The 24,505-nt window shown below is 47.0% G+C and overlaps 1 protein-coding gene across 3 annotated transcripts in view; it reads right to left on the bottom strand.

Annotated features, from left to right (window-relative positions):
• The window catches only part of DOCK1 (dedicator of cytokinesis 1), a 526,850-nt gene that overhangs the window by 458,167 nt on the left and 44,178 nt on the right, over positions 1–24,505 (bottom strand). For all 3 annotated transcript variants that reach the window (XM_082673365.1, XM_082673366.1, XM_082673367.1), the window contains exons 2-5: positions 17,747–17,830; positions 10,343–10,383; positions 6,334–6,389; positions 2,731–2,827 (exon numbers count right to left, since the gene is read on the bottom strand). In XM_082673365.1, coding sequence (XP_082529491.1) covers positions 2,731–2,827; positions 6,334–6,389; positions 10,343–10,383; positions 17,747–17,830 — 278 coding nt within the window. The remainder of the gene's footprint in view (positions 1–2,730; positions 2,828–6,333; positions 6,390–10,342; positions 10,384–17,746; positions 17,831–24,505) is intronic.

Raw genomic sequence — 24,505 nt, 5'->3', positions numbered from 1 at the left:
AATGTCAAATTAAAGATGTTTTTAGCATGGAACTGAACACATTAGATAGAATTTGGTTCCCATCACACACGAAAAGATGAAAAGAATAAAAGACAATGCGCGATCTTGCATATTCCAGCCAAGCAGAGTAGACCAGGGCACGATCTGGACTTGGAGCCTCAAAGCCAGCACGGGAGCTTCTAGAATCTGGCCTATGAACGGGCAACCCTTGTAGCTCCCTGAGGAAGTGTCCAGCCTACAGATCTTGCCTACTGAGACTTCAGAATACCTTCTCCCCCGATAATTCTCAGCACACAGAGAAACTCAACCCCGAGGCCTGTCGGCTGAGCTACAAGAGAACGTGCCTCTGGGCTCTTCTGGTGACTGTGGTGCATTTGGCACGTGCAGAGAGGCTTCTGCAAAAGGCAAAATCTGAGTCTACAAAAGCTCTCGGTGCGTTTAGGCCAAAAGGGAAGCACAAACAAGATACAAAATTCGTACCGCTTATCACTTTCTACATATTCCAAGGGGGTTGATGGCACAAAGAAAAGCAACAGTTTTGCAACAGCAAGAGTACAATTCATCAAGAGGGACTTCCCTGGTAGCGCAGTGGTTAAGAATCCCCCTGCCAAGGCAGCGGACACGGGTTCGAGCTCCGTTCCAGGAAGATCCCACATGCCACTGGGCAACTAAGCCCGTGCGCCACAACTACTGAGCCTACGCTCTGGAGCCAATGAGCCACAACTACTGAGCCTGCGCCCGAGAGCCGGCGAGCCACAACTACTGAAGCCCGCGCGCCTGGAGCCCGTGCTCTGCAACAAGAGAAGCCACCGCAACGAGAAGCCTGCGCACCGCAAAGAGTACAATTCATCAAGAAAATGAGGAATCACCCAAAGGAAAAAGAACCCTGTGGTTCTTTCCATGAAAAAAAATCTAGGTGAAACCTAACTTGATAAAATTCTACATGGCATGGTGCCTATAAAAAATTAAAATGTGGTCATTGCTACATGTTAGAATAACTTCTCCTCTACACAGCTGAATCTCTCACCCCCACTATTTCTATATTTGACATCCTTTCTAGGAATTTCTAAGACCCCCACCACTTACCCATCCTATCATACCCCAACAGATTATCTTCCATCCCATGAGCTTTTTTCCTTAGTATGATCCTAATCTTAATTTCTTTCTTTTTTTTTTTTTTTTTTGACCACGCCACAAGGTTTGCAGAATCTTAGTTCCCCAACCAGGGATCGGACCTGGGCCCACGGCAGTGAAAGCACTGAGTCCTAACCAACCACTGGACCACCAAGGAATTCCCATAATCTGAATTCCTTAAATGAAAACTAAATAATCAAAATCACTGGTTTATTCTAAAATTAAGTTTGTTTCCATCTTATTAATTCTCCTTGTCCAGTTTTATAAAGCATTACCAAATACCTAAAATCCTCAATATCTTCCTAACTTGTCTACAGCCACAGAGCAGAGGGGGAAAAAATATTTATGAGCAATATATATGTGTGTGTGTATATATATATATATATATATATATATATATATATATATATACATACAATAAGCACCGTTGTTTAGCTTTGCACTAATCTAGCAATGTAAGTCCCTAAGAGGCAAACGTAAATTTTTCAAAAGGAAACCAAGGTGCCAGTTAGGAATGCCCGTTCCGGGACTGTATGGCTAAAACCGTGTCCACTAACATATTTGTCGGCATCGACTCCTGTTTGTTTTGCTGCTGCATTTTTGTTTAAAAATTGCTAACATGAAACACCGACTCCGAAATTGCTCAGATTTACACAAAACATTCACGGCTAACTTTACGCTTTTAGGTTTGGAGAACATTTGATGAACAATTACTGCAACTGCTTATTACTGTGCATTTATAGGAAACCACTGTATAATCAAAAGCAACAAGGCTGCCTGGAGAGCAGCTGTGGGACGCTGGGAAGTTTTCTATGTTCCCGAGAAATCGAAGCACGGCCTTCCCTCCAGAGTCCTAGCTTTGGGCCGACAACATTAGCAGATGAGAAGTCAAGACTCTGAAGAGAAATACAGGCTTAACAAAAGGTATGCTTCCATAAATGTGAATTTATGTGCAAAGAAATGCCCCGGGGAATACGAAATGGAAGATGTCAGGGCTCTAAACTCGCTGCATTAATAAGGCTTCTTCCGAGATGAGGAGAACTGGACACCACACACGAAGCCAGAAAGTAAACTATTTCCGTCCCTCTGCAACAGACACGCTTAGGTCTAGAAGACTATGTCATTTTTCTCAAATGAAAAGAAGCATTACCTACGTGCAAACAATGGCAAAGATAGTCATCCCTCTCTACTGCACCCATAACGAAGCACCTACGACAGTTTCAAAGCAGATTTTCGCTTTCATACTCACATACAAACTTTGAGGGAACCCCAGCGCAGGTTGCCTCAGCCTGTCTTCCAAAGCCTGAAAGCATCCCATTTCCCTTTTCAACTCAAGGAAAGGTGAAACCCACGGCCCCTTCCTTGACAGCCACTTCACTGCAGTCAGCACGGCTACACCCCAACACAAAGCAGGTGGAAGGGCACATGGTCCCTGAGGGTGGCCAGAGTACTGGGCCAGGCTGCTAAGTATGACCTGCTCCCACAAGTTCTGCTTTTGAGGTTCCCGGAAAAAGGCAAACTACCCTGTTGGTTCAGCGGGGTCCACAAAGACCATTCTCTATTGCTAAGCGCCGATTCAAAATCCCATTTTCTCACCACATAGAGCTGCCTCCAGATGGTGGACCACTCTCTCAGTGTTGTGGTGACTTCCTGTATGAGCGGGAGGTCGCCTGGGATGACCGTTTCATGTTGCCTGGGAAGGATGCAGGAAAGGAGAGAGATGGTCACGGCTTCGTTAAACCAGGGGTACCTTGTAAATTCCAAATCTAGGCCACAGTGTGCAATATTTAAGCAAATGGAGAGACAGTATACAAATAAGACTGTGCCCACAAAGGAATACATACATCTCTACGAATGACAAGTAATTTCTGTACAGAGTCTGAGAACGTTCGTACATCATCCTCCGTGTAAGCCATCTACCTCATATGTCAAGGTAAGATGAAGGAGGCAAGTAATATCCCGTCAGAACATCAAGGTCTGAGAAGTGGAAAGTGTATTCATAATGTGCGTACCCATCTATTTTACAGATGCCATAAATTACCACCAGTCTGTGTGGCATTAAAATGCAGGTTTGGGATAAGATGATTTTTTACGTTTCCATCAGGCCTAAAACTCATTCTATGATAACATACATGAAGCAGTTATCCTTGCGAAATATGAGCGAGGTTACAGCTTTCAAGTGTCCACAGGTGCCCTGATCCCCAAATTCTGCTTATCCTCTTTCCCTTTTCTCTCCACCCCAGAAGGTTAACCCTTGACTTATTCTTGACTCATGATCTACCAATATTTGTGTGCTGGTTTTTATTAAATCAACCACTGTTTTCTGGTCACGTGCTCTGCGTCCGGCATTGCGCTGAGTAGGACTCATAATATTGGTATCTGGGACTGGGTCAGAGACTGAATTTGGTGGCTTGTGAAGTCAGACCACCTGGGCCTACAGGTCCTGAACAGACAAGACTCCCATCAACATGAAGTGTCCAGGGGGCATTGAAATAGGTCCCACCTACATATCTTCAACTGCCTGGAGCCCAGACCTGTGGGCAGGACCCTGCAGCTCACAATCGGGGTTCAGGGCTGCAATGACTCACTGATGGCGGGGTGCTCCCCAAGGAAGAAACACTGGAGTCCCTGAGAGAGGGCCAGTCCCTCCAGAGAGGTCTGGCCACGTGCACCAGCGGGATAGCAGGGACCAGACGTCCAGGGAGGGCTGCCCACGGGACCACCCCACACGAAAGTGCTGTTAGGAATTACCCTTTGCTGGGACATCATCAGTGTCCATTACAGGACGTGATGGTTACAGCAGCCCTACCAACTCTGTCACCGAGTTTCCCAGTAGGGATGTTGATGAAAATGTGGTTGACGTCATATGACTCTGTGATGTCATCCTTGCAAAGCCTCCAGGGAGAGCTCCTCTACGCACAGTGCGAGGACGCTCGTCAGTGACTGGGCTGCACTCATGTCACAGAGCCTGAGTTTCATGCTGGGTCCACTGGGCTCTTCCCACTGGCTAGGAGACACCTGGAACTCAATGAGACCCCGCTTTCCCCATGGGGGGAGGGCCTCACTGCACACGGTGGACCCCGGTCTCAGCTCTGGATCCTTCTCACCTTCTTTCCTGCATTGGCCTGATCTGTCCCCTGGACTGAGTGCCAGCTGGCTCTAAGGTATCTGACGCGGCTGTGCTGCTACCTCTGTAACCACCCTGCTACCTGCTGGGGGCCAGCAGTAAACACACCCGACAGTGCCTGTCACAGGTGGTGACTCATATGAGCTCCCTGGCTCTGCATGACTGAAGCAGATGTCATGGGACAAGTCAGGGCCGGAGGTCCCCATCCAAGCGTTTCCCACAGAGAGGGGACAGCTGAGATGCAAGAACAGAAGCCACCTCAAGGGGGGAGGGCCAACAGAGAACCAGGAGAAGGTAAGGAGGGCGCCCTGGGAGGGGCAGGCAGGGGTGATGCAGGGCAGGGAAGCACCAGAAGCCACAGGAGCTGAGTGCAGCGGACGCCCGCCAGTGTCAGATGCGACAGACAAGCTCCAGAGAGGAGGGCTAAGAAGACACTGGCGATTAGGAGGTGTGGTAACCATGTTGGTGTCAGGGGAGGGGACAAACGGGAATTGCCTTGGTCACGAGGCTAAAGGCACAGGATCGGTGGCAGCCGCAACACAGCCACGATCTGGGGTGTCTGAGCCTGAAGGAGGGCCGGTGTACAGAGAGGAGAGAGAGCCTGCAGGAGAGACGGGATGATGAACTTGGACAGCAAGGAGACAGGCAGGGGCAGGATGAAGAGTGGCCGGCACTGGCAAGGAGGAAGGACCAGGAGAAGAAAGGGAAGGTGATGCCCACGGTATCCGGAGGAAAAGGACGGAGTGAGACCACCGGTCAAGTCTGAAGGCAGGAGGTTCTCTGCCAGGAGGGAGGCGGGAAGCAGCCAGGTTTGGGTGGGAACAGCCGAGGGAGGGTCAGGGCAGGTATCAGTAAGAGCAATCACAGGAGCCCTGGAGCATCGGCAGAGAACTTTCTAGACTGCTGGTTTCACCGGTGCCCCGTTCGTTTGCTCACGCTGGGGCATGTGACACTAACCCAGTGACAGGAACAGAAGTGTCTGTCTGCCTGTCCATCTGGCTGTCCGGGGGTGACTCTACTTACGAAGAAGCCACACAGCCCCTCGTGCCCTCCACTATTATGCTTCGTAATTACATTCTACATATACTCATTGTGTACATCAAAGTGCTTTTGAAAAAACTAATTCCTCTACAGTCTGATGTCCAGACTGATCCTGCTACAGACTGATGTCAACTACATGAAAAGCACACTTTATGCAACTATTTGCACAGAAGGATGAAAGTTTCAAAACTTTCCTCTTTTTACTTCCCTTTGAAACTGTACACACAAAACATTTTATCTGTAGAAAAAAGGACCCTATTACGGGTCATCACATTCATGCCTCTAAATTATTTTCTTCGTTTTAATGGGAACTACAGAGCCCGACCTAGTCCTTTTCGTATGTTAAAAGTACACTGCTTGGAAAGGCAATTTTGTAATCAGCCGCAGAGATGTCATTATGCAGTAATCATATGGTTAGTAATTTTATCATTTACATATTTAACTGAGTGTGAAGATGTAGCAGAGACAAAAAAGGAAAACATTCTAATGCTCCTTCCTCCAAGTTCGCACCTGGCTATTCATTTGCCATTCCAGCCTAATGGGTTCCTGTTCTACAAATGCCCTTTTAAAGATCTTATACATCAGTTTTATGACCTCTAGGAAACATACGTCAGCATTAAGCAACGTGTAAATTCACACACACCCCAATTTAACAACTGTTGCTTCACCCTCAACCCCATTTGCGTCACAGCCTGCAAAGTCTTCCGGAAAAATGGATTCAGAGCTGGGGGCGCCGTGCAGGCTTTGCCTAATAGGTGGCTCACAGAGGAAGAACTACGAAGCTTTCCAAACCCGCATCAGGTTCAAGGAGGTTGGCTGCAGTTCCGACGCTGACTTAACTTAAGACTGTGTGAAGGCTCAAAGCCATGCTGTGGACAGCCCTAGATCAGCAGTTTCCCTTCTCTCCCCAAACTCCTGTCACATCAGGGTCAATGTCACCCATCGTCCAACCCCCAACATCGCCCTGCAAAGAGCCTCAGGCCAAATGCAATCACTGCATGACTTCATTTTAATATCAAGACAAGACTCACCCTTTTCCTTCAACTATGGCTTCTTTAAGATGAATATATGAAGCAGGAAATATACCCTTTGGGAGGAAAAAAGACAGTAGGTTTTATTATTAATATGAGTACCGATTGCAAATCGAACGACTGCCCCCCCAAAATGGAGGTGGGGATGTGGCTGGATCACTATTAAATCTGCAAGCCTAATGCTAAGTAAGTCTCATACACAACATAGCACAGAAAACAAAGAAGTGTAAAAGATGGCAACTCCTTCCGCTTGTGTTTCAAAGAGGCTGCGGATGTCTTAGAAGAAAACAGACGCAATCTGTTTGCAAAGAAAAAATCCCACAGGGACTTTGCTGTGTCTTCTCCACGGGCCACACCTCGTTTTTACTGCTGACCTCAACACAGGAAGACCCGCAGCCAGAGGATGCCTAAGAACAAGTTCTGACAATGGCTTCTGACAGCTCTTCCTTTCGAAATACTAAAATTGTCATCAAAAGTTAGTTTATACCGTTGATCATCACATAGGCACTGACTGCTTACCTGACCCAAGGAGACTTTCTCAACCATCTCCAGAGGGGCCGTCAGATAAAATAGAGAAACTGGGTGCATGTCGCCCAACCTGCCAGACTCCTAGGGGGAGCACACCACGTTACACGGAGACAGGGCTTGGCACCCCCAAGCATACGGCACACAAGGGCCCAACAGACAGTTCCGAGGGAGACAGCTCCTCAAGAGGACGGTCAGTGTCAGGCGCCGTGCGTGAAGCGCCAGGAGCTTTACCAAGAGTCCTGGTCCTGCTTCCTGAGCGAGGACACTACCTCCCTTCCTGGAGGGCAAGCAATGGGGCACCAGGCCCCGGGATCTTGCAACGATGCAACGCTAACAGGTTGCAGCTTCCCACGTGAGATGTCATGCACGCAGCAAAAAGCCAATCAGTGGCCCTGGTGGCTTCGGGCACCTGCCGTGGGAACAGGAGCTTCCGACTAGGTTTCCCTGGCATCTGGCCCCAAAGGATTTCCACAGGAAATCCAGAAACCACCCTACTAATCTTGCTTGGGAAGGGGGCATGGGCACCACTGGTTCAGGTTCCTCCTGCCTGCAAGGGAAGTGGCCGCACTTCATGTGAAGAAGAATTATCACAGAGAGGGAAGGAGTCAGGCAGAAAGACAGAGGCTGAGCACCACAGAGGACTGCGGGGGCCCGATGCTAGGACACCTCCAGATCCCAGGACGGTCTCCAGGTGCACATTTGATGTCAACAGGTGAGCACGGGGCGGGGAGGGACGACGGGACGGACACACATACAAATAGGCCAGTCTCGCCCCCTGCCCATGTCCAGAGATGTCCCTCAGTCTCAGTAAACCTGCTCTCGAGAATCATGGAGCCACAGAAGGGACAGTAAAAGAAATGAGGCTGGACACATCTGGAGGCTTGAAATAAGCGACTTTTTTTTTTTTTAATTCATTTTATTTTTGGCTGCATTGGGGTTTCGTTGCTGCGCGCGGGCTTTCTCTAGTTGCAGCGAGCGGGGGCTACTCTTTGTAGCGGTGCACGGGCTTCTCATTACAGTGGCTTCTCTTGTTGCTAGCACAGGCTCTAGGCACGTGGGCTTCAGTAGCTGTGGCACGCGGGCTCAGTAGTTGTGACTCACAGGCTCTAGAGCACAGGCTTAGTAGTTGTGGCCCACGGGCTTAGTTGCTCCGCGGCATGTGGGATCTTCCCAGACCAGGGATTGAACCCGTATTCCCTGCATTGGCAGGTGGAATTCTTAACCACTGTGCCACCAGGGAAGGCTGAAATGAGCAACTTCTCCAGCTGGGGCGGCCGGGACCAGCCCAGATCTATTGCTCATTTGTGAATACCAATAAAAGGATGCTTCCGGAACACAGAGTCAGGTTACTAGGAGCCAAGTCCCTTCTCTGCTACTGCCTGGGGCAGGGGTGCTGATGCAAAATCACGACCTTCTTAAGGCTTCAATTTCCTCATCTGCTAATGAAGATTTTAGGTGGAAAAATAAATATGCCCCTACCCAGCTCTGTGAGCTGTAAAGTCAGGGCCCTGTGGTGCAGGGTAGGAAGGGTTAGGGCTCATGGAGGCATGGGGAGTTGGGAGAGATCCCCAACTGGGAAGGTGGTACCAGACACCAAATGCCAAATATCAAAGAAAAGTGAACAGCTTCCCCGGGATGCACATGAAGTTGCAGCTTTGTCACTGGGGAGAGGGGATGGTTCATAACCCTAATCTCTTTATTAATAAAGTCCTCAATTGTGGCTTTCTCACATGAACCTCAGGTTTTCATCTGCAGGAATACATTCTTTTTTTTTTTTAATTGAAGTATAGCTGATTTACAATGTTGTGTTAATTTCTGCTGTATAGCAAAGTGACTCAGTTAAATATACACACACACACACACACACACACACACACATTCTTTTTCATATTCTTTTCCATGATGGTTTATCACAGGATATTGAATACAGTTCCCTGTGTTATACAATAGGACCTTGTAGTTTATCCATCTTATATGTAATAGCTTGCATCTGCTAATCCCAAATTATGGAAGAGATAATCAATGTGAAAATAGAACTTTCCCTGGAGAAATCTATTCCAGCAGCCGCCTGGTTGGAATCTACCTTGTTCAAAGCTCAAGGCTCCAGGTCATTGGATGTGTAGAGACTCATAGCCCAGTCTGAGCTCGGCAGGGCGGAGGTGGGAGGTCCTGGCTCCCATTTGCAGATCTGACTCACCAGGTATCCCTCACAGCATCTCTCACATTAGGAAAGACTATGCCAGAGAAAGGCTGCCGTGAAGCTCCGCCTGGAGGCCTCCGAGGTGACTGAGACCAGAGGATGGACAGCTCCCACCTGTCTGGCACAGCCTGAGAGCAGGGCGTCTGGGGAAAGCAGATGAAGAAGGCCCTGTGCTTGCACAGCTGGACTCCAGCAGCCTTAGCTACAGGCTCCGGACCACAAGAGGAGCCCAGCCCAGTAACTAGATAATGAGAGGCCAAGCTAAGAAACAGATAAAATGAACCATCTGTCAAGTATAATGAGATTTTATAAGGTAACATGGACAGCCAAACCACAGCTTAGAATAGACAGTACTTCAGAATCATAGAATGAAGTGGAAGAGCCATCATTAGATTTTGTGAAGCTGAGAATGGAAAAGCCACAACAGAACTGTGTACGGGACTGTCCACCGCAATGTAACTGCACATCTTAGCTTCAGAAATTCAAACAACCACGCATGCAAACTGCCCTGGAAGGCAGAACCTCTTTCTTTTGCCAGCGACGTAAGCAGTATAAAAATAGTTATAAGCAAGAGGGGAAAAAGCAAGCGTGAGTGCTGCAAAACTGCTAATTTATCATCAAGGATAATGCAAGATTGAAAATCGTGAGCAGTACTTTCTTCCCAAGTCATTATACCCAGATCATTCTCTTACACATCCTGTGCTTAAACAGGATGCAGAATTCTACCAGGAAAAGAAGAGTCCACCTCTCAGGACAACAGGTCAATATCACGCCACAGCCCAGCCATTCACTCACAGAAATGAAATTGCAATTTCTACGTACGTATGTTGTTCAGAAGAAAACAATTCGGGAAGGGAAGTGATAAATTAGAAGTTTGGGGTTAACATATACACACTACTATATATAGAATAGATAACTAACAAGGACCTACTGTACAGCACAGGGAACTCTGCTCAGTATTTTGTAACAACCTGTATGGGAGAAGAATCTGAAAAAAAATGGATATATGTGTATGTATAACTGAACCACTTTGCTGTACACCTGAAACTAACACAACACTGATTATCAATTATACTTCAATTAACAAAATAAAATTTTTTAATTAAAAAAATTTTTTAAAGGAAACAATTCAGGGTAGCCTATATTTCAACCCATGCATTTTTTTAATTCAGAGAAAGAGATATATAAGGACAACTCTTAGGCACCATGAGACAGAATTTATTTCCTCGCCTATTGTGATTTATGAAGGGACACGCACTGTGTTTAATAACAAAGACTTACCTTCTTAGACTTTTTCCTTAAGGTGTAGCCTCTGTACCACCCTAAACAAACACAAAAGCGAAACAGTTAGTACAAGGAGACATCACAGCGTCCTAACAGCACCTTCCCGCTGTCAAGAACTCATTGTTTGCAGAACCAGGGAAGTCAGCCCGTAACAGAACTCAGTAATCCTAAGGCTTTGGAGAGATGCTATGGGGTCTCCTAAACAGCATCTCAAAACCACGCTTGAAGCCTGGCCAGGGGCCTCTTCACACAGACCTCCAGCTCCTTCACCTGCACCTGCCGCACGCGGCCTTGAAGGCGCCAATGAGAACTGAAGAAGCACAGTTCCAGGAGGAGGAGTGGTCCTTTTGACCACCCGGCCCTAGGCAGGCTCCTGGAGTGTGCATTTTCGTATCTGTTCCTCCGCCGGATGGAGCGGGGTCACTGCCAAGTGCACATACCAGCATCCTCAGATCATCAAGAGCTGCCGCAGAACAGAAATCCTATTGAGAGCCGACTTCCTCCCTCTAAGGGATGGAGGGGGGCTTTGCCCTGGAGCAGCCACGATCGCACAAAGTGCTTCTGTGGCAAAGGCTGGACCCCCAACAGGAAGCACCGGGCCCAGGAATACGGGTCCGCCTACCCCCTTGGGGTCTGGCCTAGATTCAAGTTCCCATTCCCTCACGTGGGGAGGACAAGCAAACAGAGCAGAAGACAGACGTGCTAGCACTGCTGGCAGGAATTAAATGCCAAATGGAAGAGACATTCAGTGCCGGACTGGACCGGACCACTCCCTTGTCCCCTCCACTTCAACTGAGGGCAGAAATCGCCCCTGCCAGCGCCCAGGGGTCCACGGCAGGTCACTCGCCTCCCAACAACCACGCCGCGGCAGGACGTCGGTGGATGTTTCCCTATCCCAAACACTCTGAAGCTGCTGTAGGCCACCTCACTCCAGAAAAGGAAATCAGAAGCTCGGACAAATTCCAACTCAGCCCCCCAGGAGCAAAAGGACGGAGATACTTGGAAAGCGCCCGTCGAGTCAACTCCCAGAGAACATCCAAGTGTTGCGCTTTTATACAGTGAAACAGTCAAACCTCGGAAACCTGGGATACATGAATGAAGGTGCCCAGAAACTGAAAACGGGCCTATATTGCACCACTGACCACACACCTCTAACAGAGCAATAATTTAACAACCAGAGGTGGAGAGGAACCAGAAAGTGACGGGGTTAAGATCCTCCAGGCACTATGAAGAGATGCTTTCTGAGCATTCAGAACAGAAGCTGGAAATTGCTAGGAGCCTCGCAAAGGGTTTGCTAAGACCTGGATACAAACAACGAACCCATTTCATTTCCTGACAAGGGACCTGCACGATTGATTCGGGGGCACCGCAGACACAAAATGCCTGGATTTTCCTGCACGTTTGGAGGATGACCTCCTGAGAGCCCTGCACTGTCTCCTTCGCGGGTTCTACCTGCCAAGGCCAGAATCAGCATCCACCCGGGACAGCGTTCACAGACAGTGAAACGGAAAAAGGCTGTATTCAATGTAAAGGACGGTCCGCTATCCTGTTATTTTATCCTTCCCGTATTTTCAGTATTACTTGGCCCTTTCTTTTCTGAAACTGACATGGGATGAATGTCCTAGAACATCTAAGGAAATACTTCAAAGTGACAAGAAGAAGACAGAAACCAGGTCAAAAATAAGCAATGTTTATAAACAATGTATAGAAGAAGGAACCTAAAAGACTTACACATGAATGAAGAGATGCTCACACTAATAATCAGATAAATGAAAATTTTAAACACAATGTTACTGCACGGTTATTATAGGGAGAGAAATCTCAACACTGCAGGATTCCGGCAGCCCCTGGCACTGAGGATGGGAGTGGAGACCACACAAACAGTGTGAGCGTGACCCTACTTATCCAGAGTATATAACCCCACACCCCGTGAGCAGCCGTGCACCCCAAAGACATCCCACATACCCATCCACACGCAGCGGGGCAGATACAGGAGGCCCATGGCAGCGTGATCTAGGGGGGCAGAATGAGTGCCCAGAACTGGAGGGTGGCTAGCAACACGTGCAGGTGCACACAGAGCAGTGAGGGCCACGGACTAAATATATACACACGACAGGACTGCGTCTTGGAGCACAGTGCTGAGTAAAAAGGGAAGAAACAGAATGAGGGTCTTCCCTGGTGGCGCAGCAGTTACGAATCTGCCTGCCAATGCACGGGACATGGGTTCGAGCCCTGGTCCAGGGGGATCTCACATACTGCGGAGCAGCTAAGCCCGTGCGCCACAACTACTCTAGAGCCCGCGAGCCACAAATACTGAGTCCATGTGCCGCAACTACTGAGCCTGCGCTCTAGAGCCCACGAGCCACTACTACTGAGCCCACGTGCCACAACTACCGAAGCCTGTGCACCTAGAGCCTGTGCTCCACAACAAGAGAAGCCACCGCAATGAGAAGCCTGCGCACCGCAACAAAGAGTAGCCCCCACTCGCCACAAGTAGAGAAAGCCCGCACACAGCAACGAAGACCCAACGCAGCCAAAAATAAATAAATAATGTTTTTAAAAAAGGAAACAGAATGAGACCTACAACCACATTTATATACATGACCTAGAGGGGTGGGATAGGGAGGGTGGGAGAGAGGCTCAAGAGGGAGGGGATATGGGGGCATGTGTATGCAGATGGCTGATTCGCTCTGTCGTGCAACAGAAACTAACACGGTATTGTGAAGCAATTACACTCCAATAAATATCTATTAAAAATATTTATATATATATGTGTACCAACCAGTACAGGCCAAGAGAAAAATTCACTTCAAACACAGCAGAAGGGTTTTTCCAGAAGAAGGGAGAGAAGAAAGAGTTGAGCTACTGGGATAAAAAGATAAGGGGTCCTTTGATTTTACTTTATGATAACAGACGGTGGTTTCTTTTTTAATGGCCTCTTCCTAAGCAAAAGGAACACCTAGGCTTTTCCTTCTCAAGAATTTCTGCGTCTGTTATTCCTTCCACCAACTGAGAACCCAGACTATGTGCCCGAGGCCACACTAGACAGAGTGAATGTAGAAATATCAGTAGATTAGACCCAATTTCTGCCCTCCAAGGGCTCACACACCAGAAGATTCCCCTACGACAAGCAGGGCTCAAACCACCAACAAGGGCAGAGATTTGAGCATGAAAGCGAGAGGACATCCCTGCAGAGGTTTCATGCAGGGAAGTGGGGGGACATAGAAGGATGATGAGTGGCTGCTGCTTTGGAGGGGCAGGCCAGTGGGAATGCAGCTATAGGAGCAGGAAGGTGCATGGTTCATTGAATTAACAGGCTGATTCACTCCTCCCAGGCAGGGCTCAACCAACCTGCTCCAAACAAGAGACACCCGCCCCCCAACGGCAAGTATAGGTCAGACGTAGTCCTGAAACACAGGGAGGGCCCCGTCCAACCCAGGAAAACGGCAGCCAAGTCAGTGGGTACACTGGAGCGTTCCCAACAGGACAGGAGCACACACACTCAAGTCCAGGACTGCAACCAACTGAGGACAGGACCAGGCAGAACAAAGCAGGCGCAAGGGAGTCGGAAAGGAGCTTCTGCCCAGGGAGGTATGCTTAGGCGGAGTCTTCAAGGATGGCTAGTCAGATGGAGGAAGGAGGAGGGAGGCCCGGCAGAGCACAGGTGCAGAGGGGCGCTCACCAAGCATCTGAGAAGCCACCGGCAGCAAAGCTAGGACACGTGTGAGAAGAAGGCTGGGGGGACTTCCCCGGTGGCGCAGCGGATAAGACTCCACGCTCCCAATGCAGGGGGACCAGGTTCGATCCCTGGTCAGGGAACTAGATCCCACACGCATGCCGCAACTAAGGAGCCGGCGCAACCAAATAAGTAAATAAATTATAAATATTAAAAAATAAAAGGCTGGGGCTCAGGTAGGACAGGAGGAAACTAGATCACTAAGGTCCTGGGTCCTGCCCACCTCACAAGTACCTGCCTGGATGGACAGCACAGTCACCTGTGTCAGGTGTACTGTGTCCTGCTCTGAGTACTGAACTACAAGACAGCCAAAGGCAGGATCTGACCAAACCATGCCCTAATGGACAGCATCTGCGTGCACACTGGGCGTTCTGGAGCTGTCCTGGGTACGATATTTTGCAGGCCAGAGGATGGAGGTTCCGGAAGCAACACAGGATGAGAAGCACAGCTGCGGTGCTCTTCCACTAGGCTGGGGCCAGGTGGCCAGTCACCTGGGACAAGGTGCAAAGGAGGCCTGCTGGGTGGAGGCTGCACTGGAGGGCCTGGTGGTCTTCTGTGAAATGACAGCCTTATCAACATGACTACTTTTTCCAGTTTGTTGTGGGTTGAACTGTGTTCTGCCCACCCCAAACAGATGTTGAAGTCCTAACTCCCTCCACCTGTGGGTGCACCCTCATCTAGAAATAGGGTCTTGGCATATAATCAAGTTAAGATGAGGTCATTACAGTGGACCTAATCCAATACAGTGTCCTTATAAAAAGGAGGAACAGACGGTCAAAGTCAAGCGCAGGGAGGACGCCATGTGATCACACAGGCAGAATCCAGGGCGTTGCATCTACAAGGCAAGGAATGCCAGCGATGTCAGCAAACCACCAGAAGCCTGGGGAGACCCATGGAGCAGCTTCTGCCCCCTCAGCCCTGAGAAGCGACCAACCCTGCCGACACCTTGATCCTGCACTTATAGCCTCCAGAACTGTGAGGGAACACGTTTCTGTTGTTTAAACTCCCCCCTGTGTGGTACTTGGTTACCGTCGCCCCAGGAAACCCAGAGGCAGTCCTCTCAAGACCTTCAGCTGACAGATGCTGGTGGCAGGAAAAGGAATTAAGGTGCATTTTGGAAGAAAATAGATCATTATCACTTTGAAAATTTTGAACAAATGAAGTTCCAGTATTGTGGTTTCATCAAAAGAATGCCTTCCTAATCTGGGTGCAGTGCTGTCCTCTCACACAGGCACAGCATCCAGCCTGTGGAGATCCTTCTGGAAATGAGCAGGTGACAGGATTGGCATCTCCTTGGCTGAAGAGTCACTTAATCAACATCGGTGACCTGGGCTCACCTCTCCTGTCTGGTTGACCCTGGACACTGCTTAAAGGCAGAGGCATACCCCGAACGAGCCCTCAAAGCTCAGTCCACCTCCCTGGGGACCGGAAAAGTGCTTTTCTTTGTTCTGTGCTCCACGCCTCCATGAGCCTGAGTCAGAAAAATGAACCATAACTTGCAGGTAAGTGTGTTCTTGGAACCTTAATATAAGGAATAATCATCTAGAAATTATATTCTCTGGAGCAATCCCAGTAGTACCCTACCCTGAACAGGATCACATAGAAAGGGAAAGTTAAATTCGACAACCATAAATAAATTTTCTTAGGGGAAAAGTGGAAGGGGTGAGGAGAAAAGAAGAGAATGCCAAACGCTAATATAATCCATAAAATTTAAGCAGAACAAGAGGAGAGAGCAGAAAAACTATTATTCCATTGTTATTTGATGATAATAGTCACCAAGTTTCCCAAAATCAAAACTACTTCCCCAAATGCATTTCTCTGATCGGATTCTGACTAAAACCAAAAAAGACAGCAGTTAAAGAAGGGGAAGTCATTTTATGTTACAGGGTCTTTACAAAGACTGGAATATTTTTATCAGGACTTAGAAGATAGATGAGCCCGGAAACTAAGTGCTCACTGAAGAATCCTTTATCACGATGCTGGCCAAACAGTCAAATGCCTGCCACCAATTATTTTTTTTAGTTAAATGTACAGGGATCATCGACTCACCTAAGGATTCCCCTGTTTAAAGAGTGCATTCTTCTTACAAAGCAAAAAACAAGAAGTCGCAGCCCCTGCTACCCCGCGCTGCACAGGAAATTGTTATCTATTCAGGAATGACATCATTGCCCAGTGTTTATTAACCAGGATTTCAAATGCAACTGACCGGGGGCAGAAATAAAAAAAGATGGAAGAGCACTCTTCCTTCAGATCTGAAAAGTGTCTGAGATGAGAGCTTTGATCCTTAACCTCTAGTTAATTTCTCTATTTCCTCTCAGCCACTGGCCATATATATACTGGGAGCAGATAAGGCAATCTAACTGTCAGCTGTAAAAACTGAAACCAGGCAGAAGGTGCCCATTGCAGCTACTCATTCACATAAAGACCGTTTTTGCAGTATTACATCTGCTTCCAGGCATATGACACAAAAGCCGATTTTTTTTCCCCCAGTAGGACATTTCTTAGGGTAAAAGGTGCAAATGGAATGGAATTCCAAGCCAGCATGAGTCAGATGCGGAAGTGAGAGACATGGACGTGGACATGGGTATTTTAATGGGTTTGCGCTTCTCCAGGAACACGGGAGCAAGCTGCAGCTTGCCTGGTGCACAGAAGCTGAACGCTGCGTCACTCACGTGCAGAGAGGATTCCAAAGACCGAGTCTGAAGATCAATTTGTGATTACTACGGGATGTGTGCAATTTCCTCTCCCCGTCACCCAACCTCCTACTTGGAAGGGTCTGGCTAACCCCAATCTGAAAGCAATTTTGCTGTTGGAATTATCAATTTTAATCAGTTCTCTTTTTTCCTATGTTATATGGAAGTCACCCCCTCTGAACAAGAAACAAAGCCACCAACACTCCTCTCACACTTGTGAGGAGTCTAAAACTCAAGCCCGTCATTGCTCCTTTTCTGTGCAACAATAAACCACAGCATAAAACGAAAGGTGTCCCGTTTTAATGATTTGCAAAACCCTAAATATGAAAACCAATTGTCTGAAAACCCAAGGACATCAGGAAACCACTGTCACCGACAGTATATTTATTGGATGATTACAACAATTGCTTTACTGGACCACATCCCACAAAGCTGTGACAATCTCTGTTCACCATTCAGAAAATGGGGTCATAGATTTTTTAAAAAGGAAATAAGAAATGACAATTTTGGTTCCTCTCAGGAAGTTGTTAACAAATCTACGTGAGAGCATAAAAAGTCTCACCATTCACATAAAACACCTCAAAACAATGAGCCTAACACTAAAATATCTTAAATGTATTTAAAAATTTTTTTTCAAGGGGTCAGTTATTAACAGTCAAGATGGACATACATTTGCAAAAGAGGAAACAATGGGGGGTTTTTTCTTAACAATAAAACAACTATTTCAACAGAAAACTTGAGAGGTTAAAAGTTTAGGAGTTTAGTTTTAAGTTCACCTTAAATTAAAAAAAAAAAAAACTGATTTAAATAACAGATAACCTCACCACTGCCCTTTCCCGACACAGCATCTATCATGCAAGAAAACCAACCATACACGCTTTCCTAACAGGGTAATGCTTTGCCCATTACGCACTGAAAAATGTACTAACTGCACAAAACTACAAACAGAAAGACACCAAAATAAATACGCACCTTCATACGTTTCCAGGATGTGCACGGTGTCTCCTATTTGTAAAGAAAGTTCATCCGCTCCCCTGGCATCATAGTTATAAAAAGCTGTTCAGAGGAAAAAGAGGTAAGAAGATATTAGTAAAGGTAACTATGCTGGATTGTTTCTGCCATTTTTAAGATTGAAATATTCAGTCTTTGCCTGGATCATCCTCTCTGATACCCACAAAAGGAGGCTTTTTTTTCAAGGGTCCTCAGTTTAAGAAGAAGAAATTCATAACTACTCATAACGCCAGAAAACCACAAGTGGTTTATTGTGGTAAAATACGTATGATGTGAAATTTGCCTTTTTAACTATTTTTAAGTGTACAATTCAGTGATGTTAGTTACATTCACAGTGTTGCTCTCCCATCACCACCATCAAGTTCCAGAACTTCTTCATCACTCCAAACAGAAACCCCATAACCATTAAGCCATCACTCCCTATCACTCCCTCCGCCAGCCCCTGATAACCTGTAACTCACTTTCTGTCTCTATGAATTTGACTACTCCAGCCACCCCGTTAATCATACAGTATTATCCTCTTGTGTCTGCTTCTTCCACTTAGCATAATGTTTTCAAGGTGTACGCACATCGTACCATGTATCAGAACCTCATTTCTTTTTATGGTGGAATAATGTTTATAATAGAAAGAAGACTAAAGCTCTTGTCAACAACATTTCGATTATCACTTCATATACTATCTTATATTTCCATTAACAGACTTTTTTCATTAGATGACTTTTTCCTATCTGTAAATCAATGACACATGGACTGAATATTTTTTGAAAATCAAACTGATTCTTTAAATTACTACATAGCCAATGCTGCTATTAAGCAAGGCAAAAAAATATGTCTAATATTAGGAAGCAATCCTTCCAACTGACAATATGCAACAAACGTCTGAAATCCCTGGGACCTCCCTGGTGGTCCAGTGGGCAAGACTCCACGCTCCCACTGCAGGGGGCCGGGAGCCGATCCCTGGTCGGGGAACTAGATCCTACATGCCGCAACTAAGAGTTTGCATGCCACAACTAAGAAGTCTGCATGCCGCAACAAAGATTCCGCATGCTGCAACTAAGACCCGGCGCAGCCAAAAATAAATAAATAATAAATTAATAAATAATTTTTTTAAAAAAGCAGTTCTGTTCCTCCTAGCTAAGAACGTAAAAGTGATTCCCTTAAATTCAGGTCATACTTTTGCTCAAGCATGGAGATAAAGGCAACAATCACACTGCTTATGACTCCCAAATATTCAGTTAGCTTACTCTCAATAAAAATAAATAAATACAGTGATGTTTTTCCTTCCTACTGGATTCTCCCTAAAAAGATGTCAGACTTGAGGCAAAATTCATCGTAAACCTTTCATCAATCAGGATCAAACTCTCATCCATCCATCCTGAACACCTTGTTGGACTAGGTTGTCTTTTACAGGCGCCATTACTGTGTCCATTTCTGGAGTTCTCCCTGGTCACATCATGTGCAAATTTCTCCAACAAGCATGGGGGGCCTCCATCATCTGAATGACTGCCTGGCCCTCCTTCCAACCACACACTCCTGGCCCCTGTCACTGCTTCTCCTTGAAAGAAAGAAGTCACACCTGTGTGTCACTCCTTATTCCTCCCCTGCCAAAGGGGTCTTCCCACCCGTGCACCTCTTCCAGAGAGCCAAGTCCAAGCATGTTCAAACCCCTTCTACAAAAATACCCAGCAACACAGCACGCTTCCTGTCGCCAGCTCCATAACCAAGCTACATTTGCGGTCTCTGGAAGCAGACAGAGTGGGCAGGGTACCACCTCTCCCCAGGGAGACCTGGGTGACCTCCAGCAAACACCCTATCCTCCACATCTTCAGCTTCCCCATCTGTATGATGAGGAGACTGATATCTACCTCATAGGATGGTGTGTGTACTCTGTGTCTTAAAGAAAATAATGCTGGGACTTCCCTGGCGGTCCAGTGGTTAAGACTCTGCACTCACAATGCAGGGGGCACCGGTTCGATCCCTGGTCAGGGAACTAGATCCCACATGCCGCAACTAAGATCCCGCATGTTGCAACCAAGACCCGGCGCCGCCAAATTAAAAAAAAAAGAAATGGATCTGTTAACTTGATGCAATGTGTTTGCCTGCAGTGAACGCTTATTGAATTGTAAACGCTCTTACTGTGTTTGAGGGTATTTTGTTTTTACTGCCACAAAGACTTAGCAGACTATCACATGTTCACAAAGGTGCTTTGTGTCCACCTAGAGGGGTGGGATACGGAGGGTGGGAGGGAGACACAAGAGGGAGGAGATATGGGGATATATGTTTATGTATAATTGATTCACTTTGTTATACAGCAGAAACGAACACACCACTGTAAAGCAATTATACTCCAATAAAGATGTTAAAAAAATAAAATAAAATAAAACATCAATAACCATATACACATAGAAAATTCTATTTTCACAGTTATTTTCCTATATTTTCACCCATACTCATAAAATTTAAATGTCCTCAACTGACATAAATGGTTATTAGTAGTTATTAAGTTTATTTAGCATTTTATGGTGAATCTTTAACAAGAAATAACAGCATTAGATAAAGAAAGCTCAAAACATATGCCAGCCTCTCCCAGCCCAGCACAACCGCTTTCAAAGCCTTCAGGAACCATAAATGCATTTACCATCGTTCTTAACAGCATCCTTGCCAGCATGCCTGTTCTATTACAGATGTGGAAAAAATAAACACATCAAAAACAATACAACTAAAATAAAATGGACAAGTCCACTGTAAATACATCCAGGTCCATGCGAATTTGTAAGGCATACGCGCAAAAACCTTTAAGTAGTGGCCCCTCCACCTCTGAAGCAGGCAGAGAAAAGCAGTTGTGAAAATCTCATACAAGAATAGAGACATTTCAAATTTAACTATGAAATGAGGCTTTAAAGACCGATGATTTCACAGATGAAGGGAAAGGGAGCCTCGTTTATGCACGTGGCCCGAAATGACACAGCAGAGCCTGGACCACAACAATGGCTGCCCAGCCCCCAGCCTTAAGGATCCCACATTGAAATGCAAATTAAAAGACTCAACTATACAAATTACTGGACAAGGAAGTGGGAGGGAGGAGGAAGTGTGGTAGATAGAAAAATGGCCCACAGAGACGTTCACATCCAAATCCCAGAACCTGTGAGGATGCTCCCTTACACAGCAAAGGGGGCCAGTGCAGATGTGATTAGGTTAAAGATCCTGACATGGGGGTGCTAATCCCGGGTTATCCAGGAGGGTCCAATGTAATCACAAGGTTCCACAAGAGACAACAGGAGTGTCAGAGTCAGCCAGAGATGTGACCATGGGAGCAAGGAAGGGGCCACAAGCCAAGGAGAACTGGCAGCCTCTAGAAACTGGAAAAGGCAAGGAAAGGACTCTCCCCAGGAGCCTCCAGAAGGAACAGAGCCCTGCCGAAACGCTGACTTTAGGACTTCTGACATCCAGGACTGTAAGATTATAAATTTGTGTTGTTGTAAACCCCTAAGTTTGTAGTTTGTTATGGCAGCAATAGGAAACACGTGCAGGGAGGAATGTGGAAAACAATTTAAAAGTGGTATTTTGTGGTTGATTTATTCACTGCTGAGCAGGGTTGCAAGCATCTGAACAAGTCTGAGGCTGAGGTTCCCCGATTCTTGGGTGATAGAAAAATGAGAACAATGCAGTGAACTTTTCTTAAATAAGCCCAAAAGTATTCAATGTAAAAGGCTATGCCTTATTCTGATTATGTGACCTTTCGAAGCTGCCCCTTTTTGGGGGTGGGGGGGTGAAAAAGCAGAGACGAGAAAGACCAGAGGCATCTTCTCCTTTACGAAGGATGATGATGACAGATGGCATCTGGTTTTAAAAAAGTCTTTACTTGACAGAAGCACAGAGATGGCGGCCTTTCTGCAGTTTGTCTTCTTTATCTCTCTGGTCTGTTAAGATGTGGGAACACCTCTGCAAGAGAACATGGTCATCGCGCCTTCATTCACATCTTTGGAGAGAGCAGCCTTCACCTCCCTCTGGCTGGTGGGTGAACCCTTCATCGATTCCTGCCCCTCAAAGCCATTTACCTTTCTTAATAGCCTGGCTTGAAACGGCGTCACTGGGTATAAATGCACCTGCAACATGAATTTCTCAATCCTGGACCGCAGAGTCCAGCATACAAGCTTGACGTGTTATTCACGTGAAAAGTGAAATGGGAGCTTCTTTCCCAGGATGGCGTGTTGGGGGGAGTGGGGGGGCGGGGGTAGGTTTTTTCTGGCAGAGCCGGCAGCAGCACAGAGGAAGGAAGCACATGGATCGTTTTTTCCCAAAATAAAAAATAAACACTCTGGTCTGTGCTTCACACAGCTTAGATGCATCAGAGATGTTGAAAAGCCAAAGTCATCTCCTCTGCTCAGCCTCCTGATCACCCTAAAAACGGCTGCCCAGGAACGTAAGGAAAGAAGGGTGGCTCGTAAGTCATACAGGAGGGCTTCCATTTACACCAAGATCATTAATAACACTGATGGTGACGATACTACAGACGAAGATGATGATGGTGGTGGTGGTGAGGGTGATGGTGATAGCGATGATGATGAGGGTGATGACGCTGGTAATGACAGTGGCTGACATTTACTGAGTATATTCCCTGGGCTAGCCAGTGGGCTAAAAGCTTCACACGTTCAGCTAATTCAACACTCACGACAGTCCTAGGAGGTGAAGATAAAATTTTTCCCACTGCCCTCATCAGGGTTTATAGCAGCACAGAGTCGGCCCATACATGAGCAGCCAGTGGAGGGGCTATACAGGGCCAGAGGCCAGCCTGGATGAGAGGCCAGAATGCCACAGCCCTGCAGGGTCTCTTCCTCAAACTCTGCCCTCTCTGGGCCTCACGCTGCCCTCCTGATGGCTCCCACAAATCACAGCGTCCAGCCTGGATCCCTGACAGGCAAACGTGCCTGTGCACTCCTAAAGTCCACCAGGGTCCACAACATCATGGTAATGGATCTCTCATTCCTTACACAGAAGAACCCAAATTGAGGTAATTCCAGAAATGCAAGGTTGGTTTAACATCCAGAAAACAGATTAATGTAATTCACCAGTTTAATGGAGTAAATGATAAAAAAAGCGTATGATCATCCCAATCGGTGCAGAAAAAGAATTCAATGAAATGTAACTCCTATTCAGGGAAAAACAAAAAAACCTACTTGACTACTCTGACATTGGGGGGTGGGGGGGACACTACAGTCCCTCAGCCCATTTAAAAGATGGAAACACAGAGGCCTCCAGAGGAGTCATGGCTTGCTCAAGGAGGCACAGCAAATGACGGCAGCCCTGGGACCCTGGGGTGTCCCTGCCAGACTGTCAACACCACACCACTCTTCCTGACCCAAGCCTTCACCATCTCTCATTGAGATGAAAAATAATACTTCAGCTGGTTTCCTATGCAAAATCTTCTCTCCATCACCAAAGTTACCTTCCTTAAATCTTACTCCAAAACACTACGTGGTTTCTCTTGGCTTCAAAGCCCTGTGGGATCTGACTTCGGTCCACCTTTCCGATCTCGTCTCCGCCCCCCACTCCCCCTCTTCAGCTCCCCTTCCCCCCACCCCAGGCCTATCACAAGCTGCGCCTGCCACTAGGAATGCCCCTCCCCCCACTCCCTCTGAAGACCCCACTTGTCTACAAGGGCTGCCTTTAACTTCACATCCTTTTCCAGATCCTTACTGAACTCTGACGTCTTCCCCAGGACCAAAAAATGGTACACGCACACCTGAATTAATTGCTTGCTTCCCAACCTTCCTATGAGCTCTGTGGCACCGCAGGGCCTTGGAGGGTTACTTATCTGTATCTGTCTCTTCCTCCAGACCCAACTCCTTGGGGAAAGTAAACACTTGGTAATCACTGGATTTCCCACAGTGGCTAACACCATGACTTGCAGGCACTCAACAAAAATTCACTGCATTTAACCAGACCACAAAGTATTCCTTCTTGTGAGGTTTGCAACAGCGTGAAAGCAAACACTGTATCATGTGTTCCTTTTCAAAATGATCTTGACCTCCACAGACAGATCCAGGAGCCCGAGACTTATTCAATCAATAAGAAAGAGAGACACAATATTAGCTTTCCCAGCTCTGCTATGGGTTTCTTCCATCTAATGAGATAATCCACCATCAGCGCGCGGGTTCAAAGCCTCCTTAAGGCACCAAAGGCATGGGCTTGACCACACATCACTTCTCAAAATCTGCTCAGCTCCCAGCTTCTCTCCCTATTCCACACACTGTCCCCCTGAAACATGACTTCAGGATTTCAAGTAGCAATTTAAAAGTTAATTAATTCTTTTAGAAAGTCAATTTGTGAAAATTAATGGCTCTGTGATCTCATTCCCTTTGTCTTGCCATCAGTGGGGAAAAAAATGTTCAACAGCAGGCATCTTCGCAGGGCTGGGGAAAATGCAGACCCTGTCCTTAAGGGGACGGAGCATGGATCCTGGCTGTGCCCCCCACAGGGCCTGCTTCTGAGGGGCTGTCTGTCTTGCTCTCCTTGAGTTTCACAAGCCCAACACATGTTTATCTAGTCCATGCCAAGCACAGACATACAGCGTTTCCCAAGCCTCTATCTGGCGTCTGCTCTGGTCCAGCAGTGAGCTGGTGCTGCAGAGAAGAGCTGAGCACAATGCAGCCCCAGGGAGTAAAGTCACCCCGCAGCCTGGTCTCTAAGGAGCAACCTTTTCACATATTGGACCCATTC

This window comes from Grampus griseus, assembly GCF_964374135.1.
Source record: "Grampus griseus genome assembly, chromosome: 16".
NCBI classification, from domain to species: Eukaryota; Metazoa; Chordata; class Mammalia; order Artiodactyla; family Delphinidae; genus Grampus; species Grampus griseus.
The sequence above is the reverse complement of the archived record's forward strand: the minus strand, read 5'-3'. Positions and strand labels throughout refer to the sequence as shown.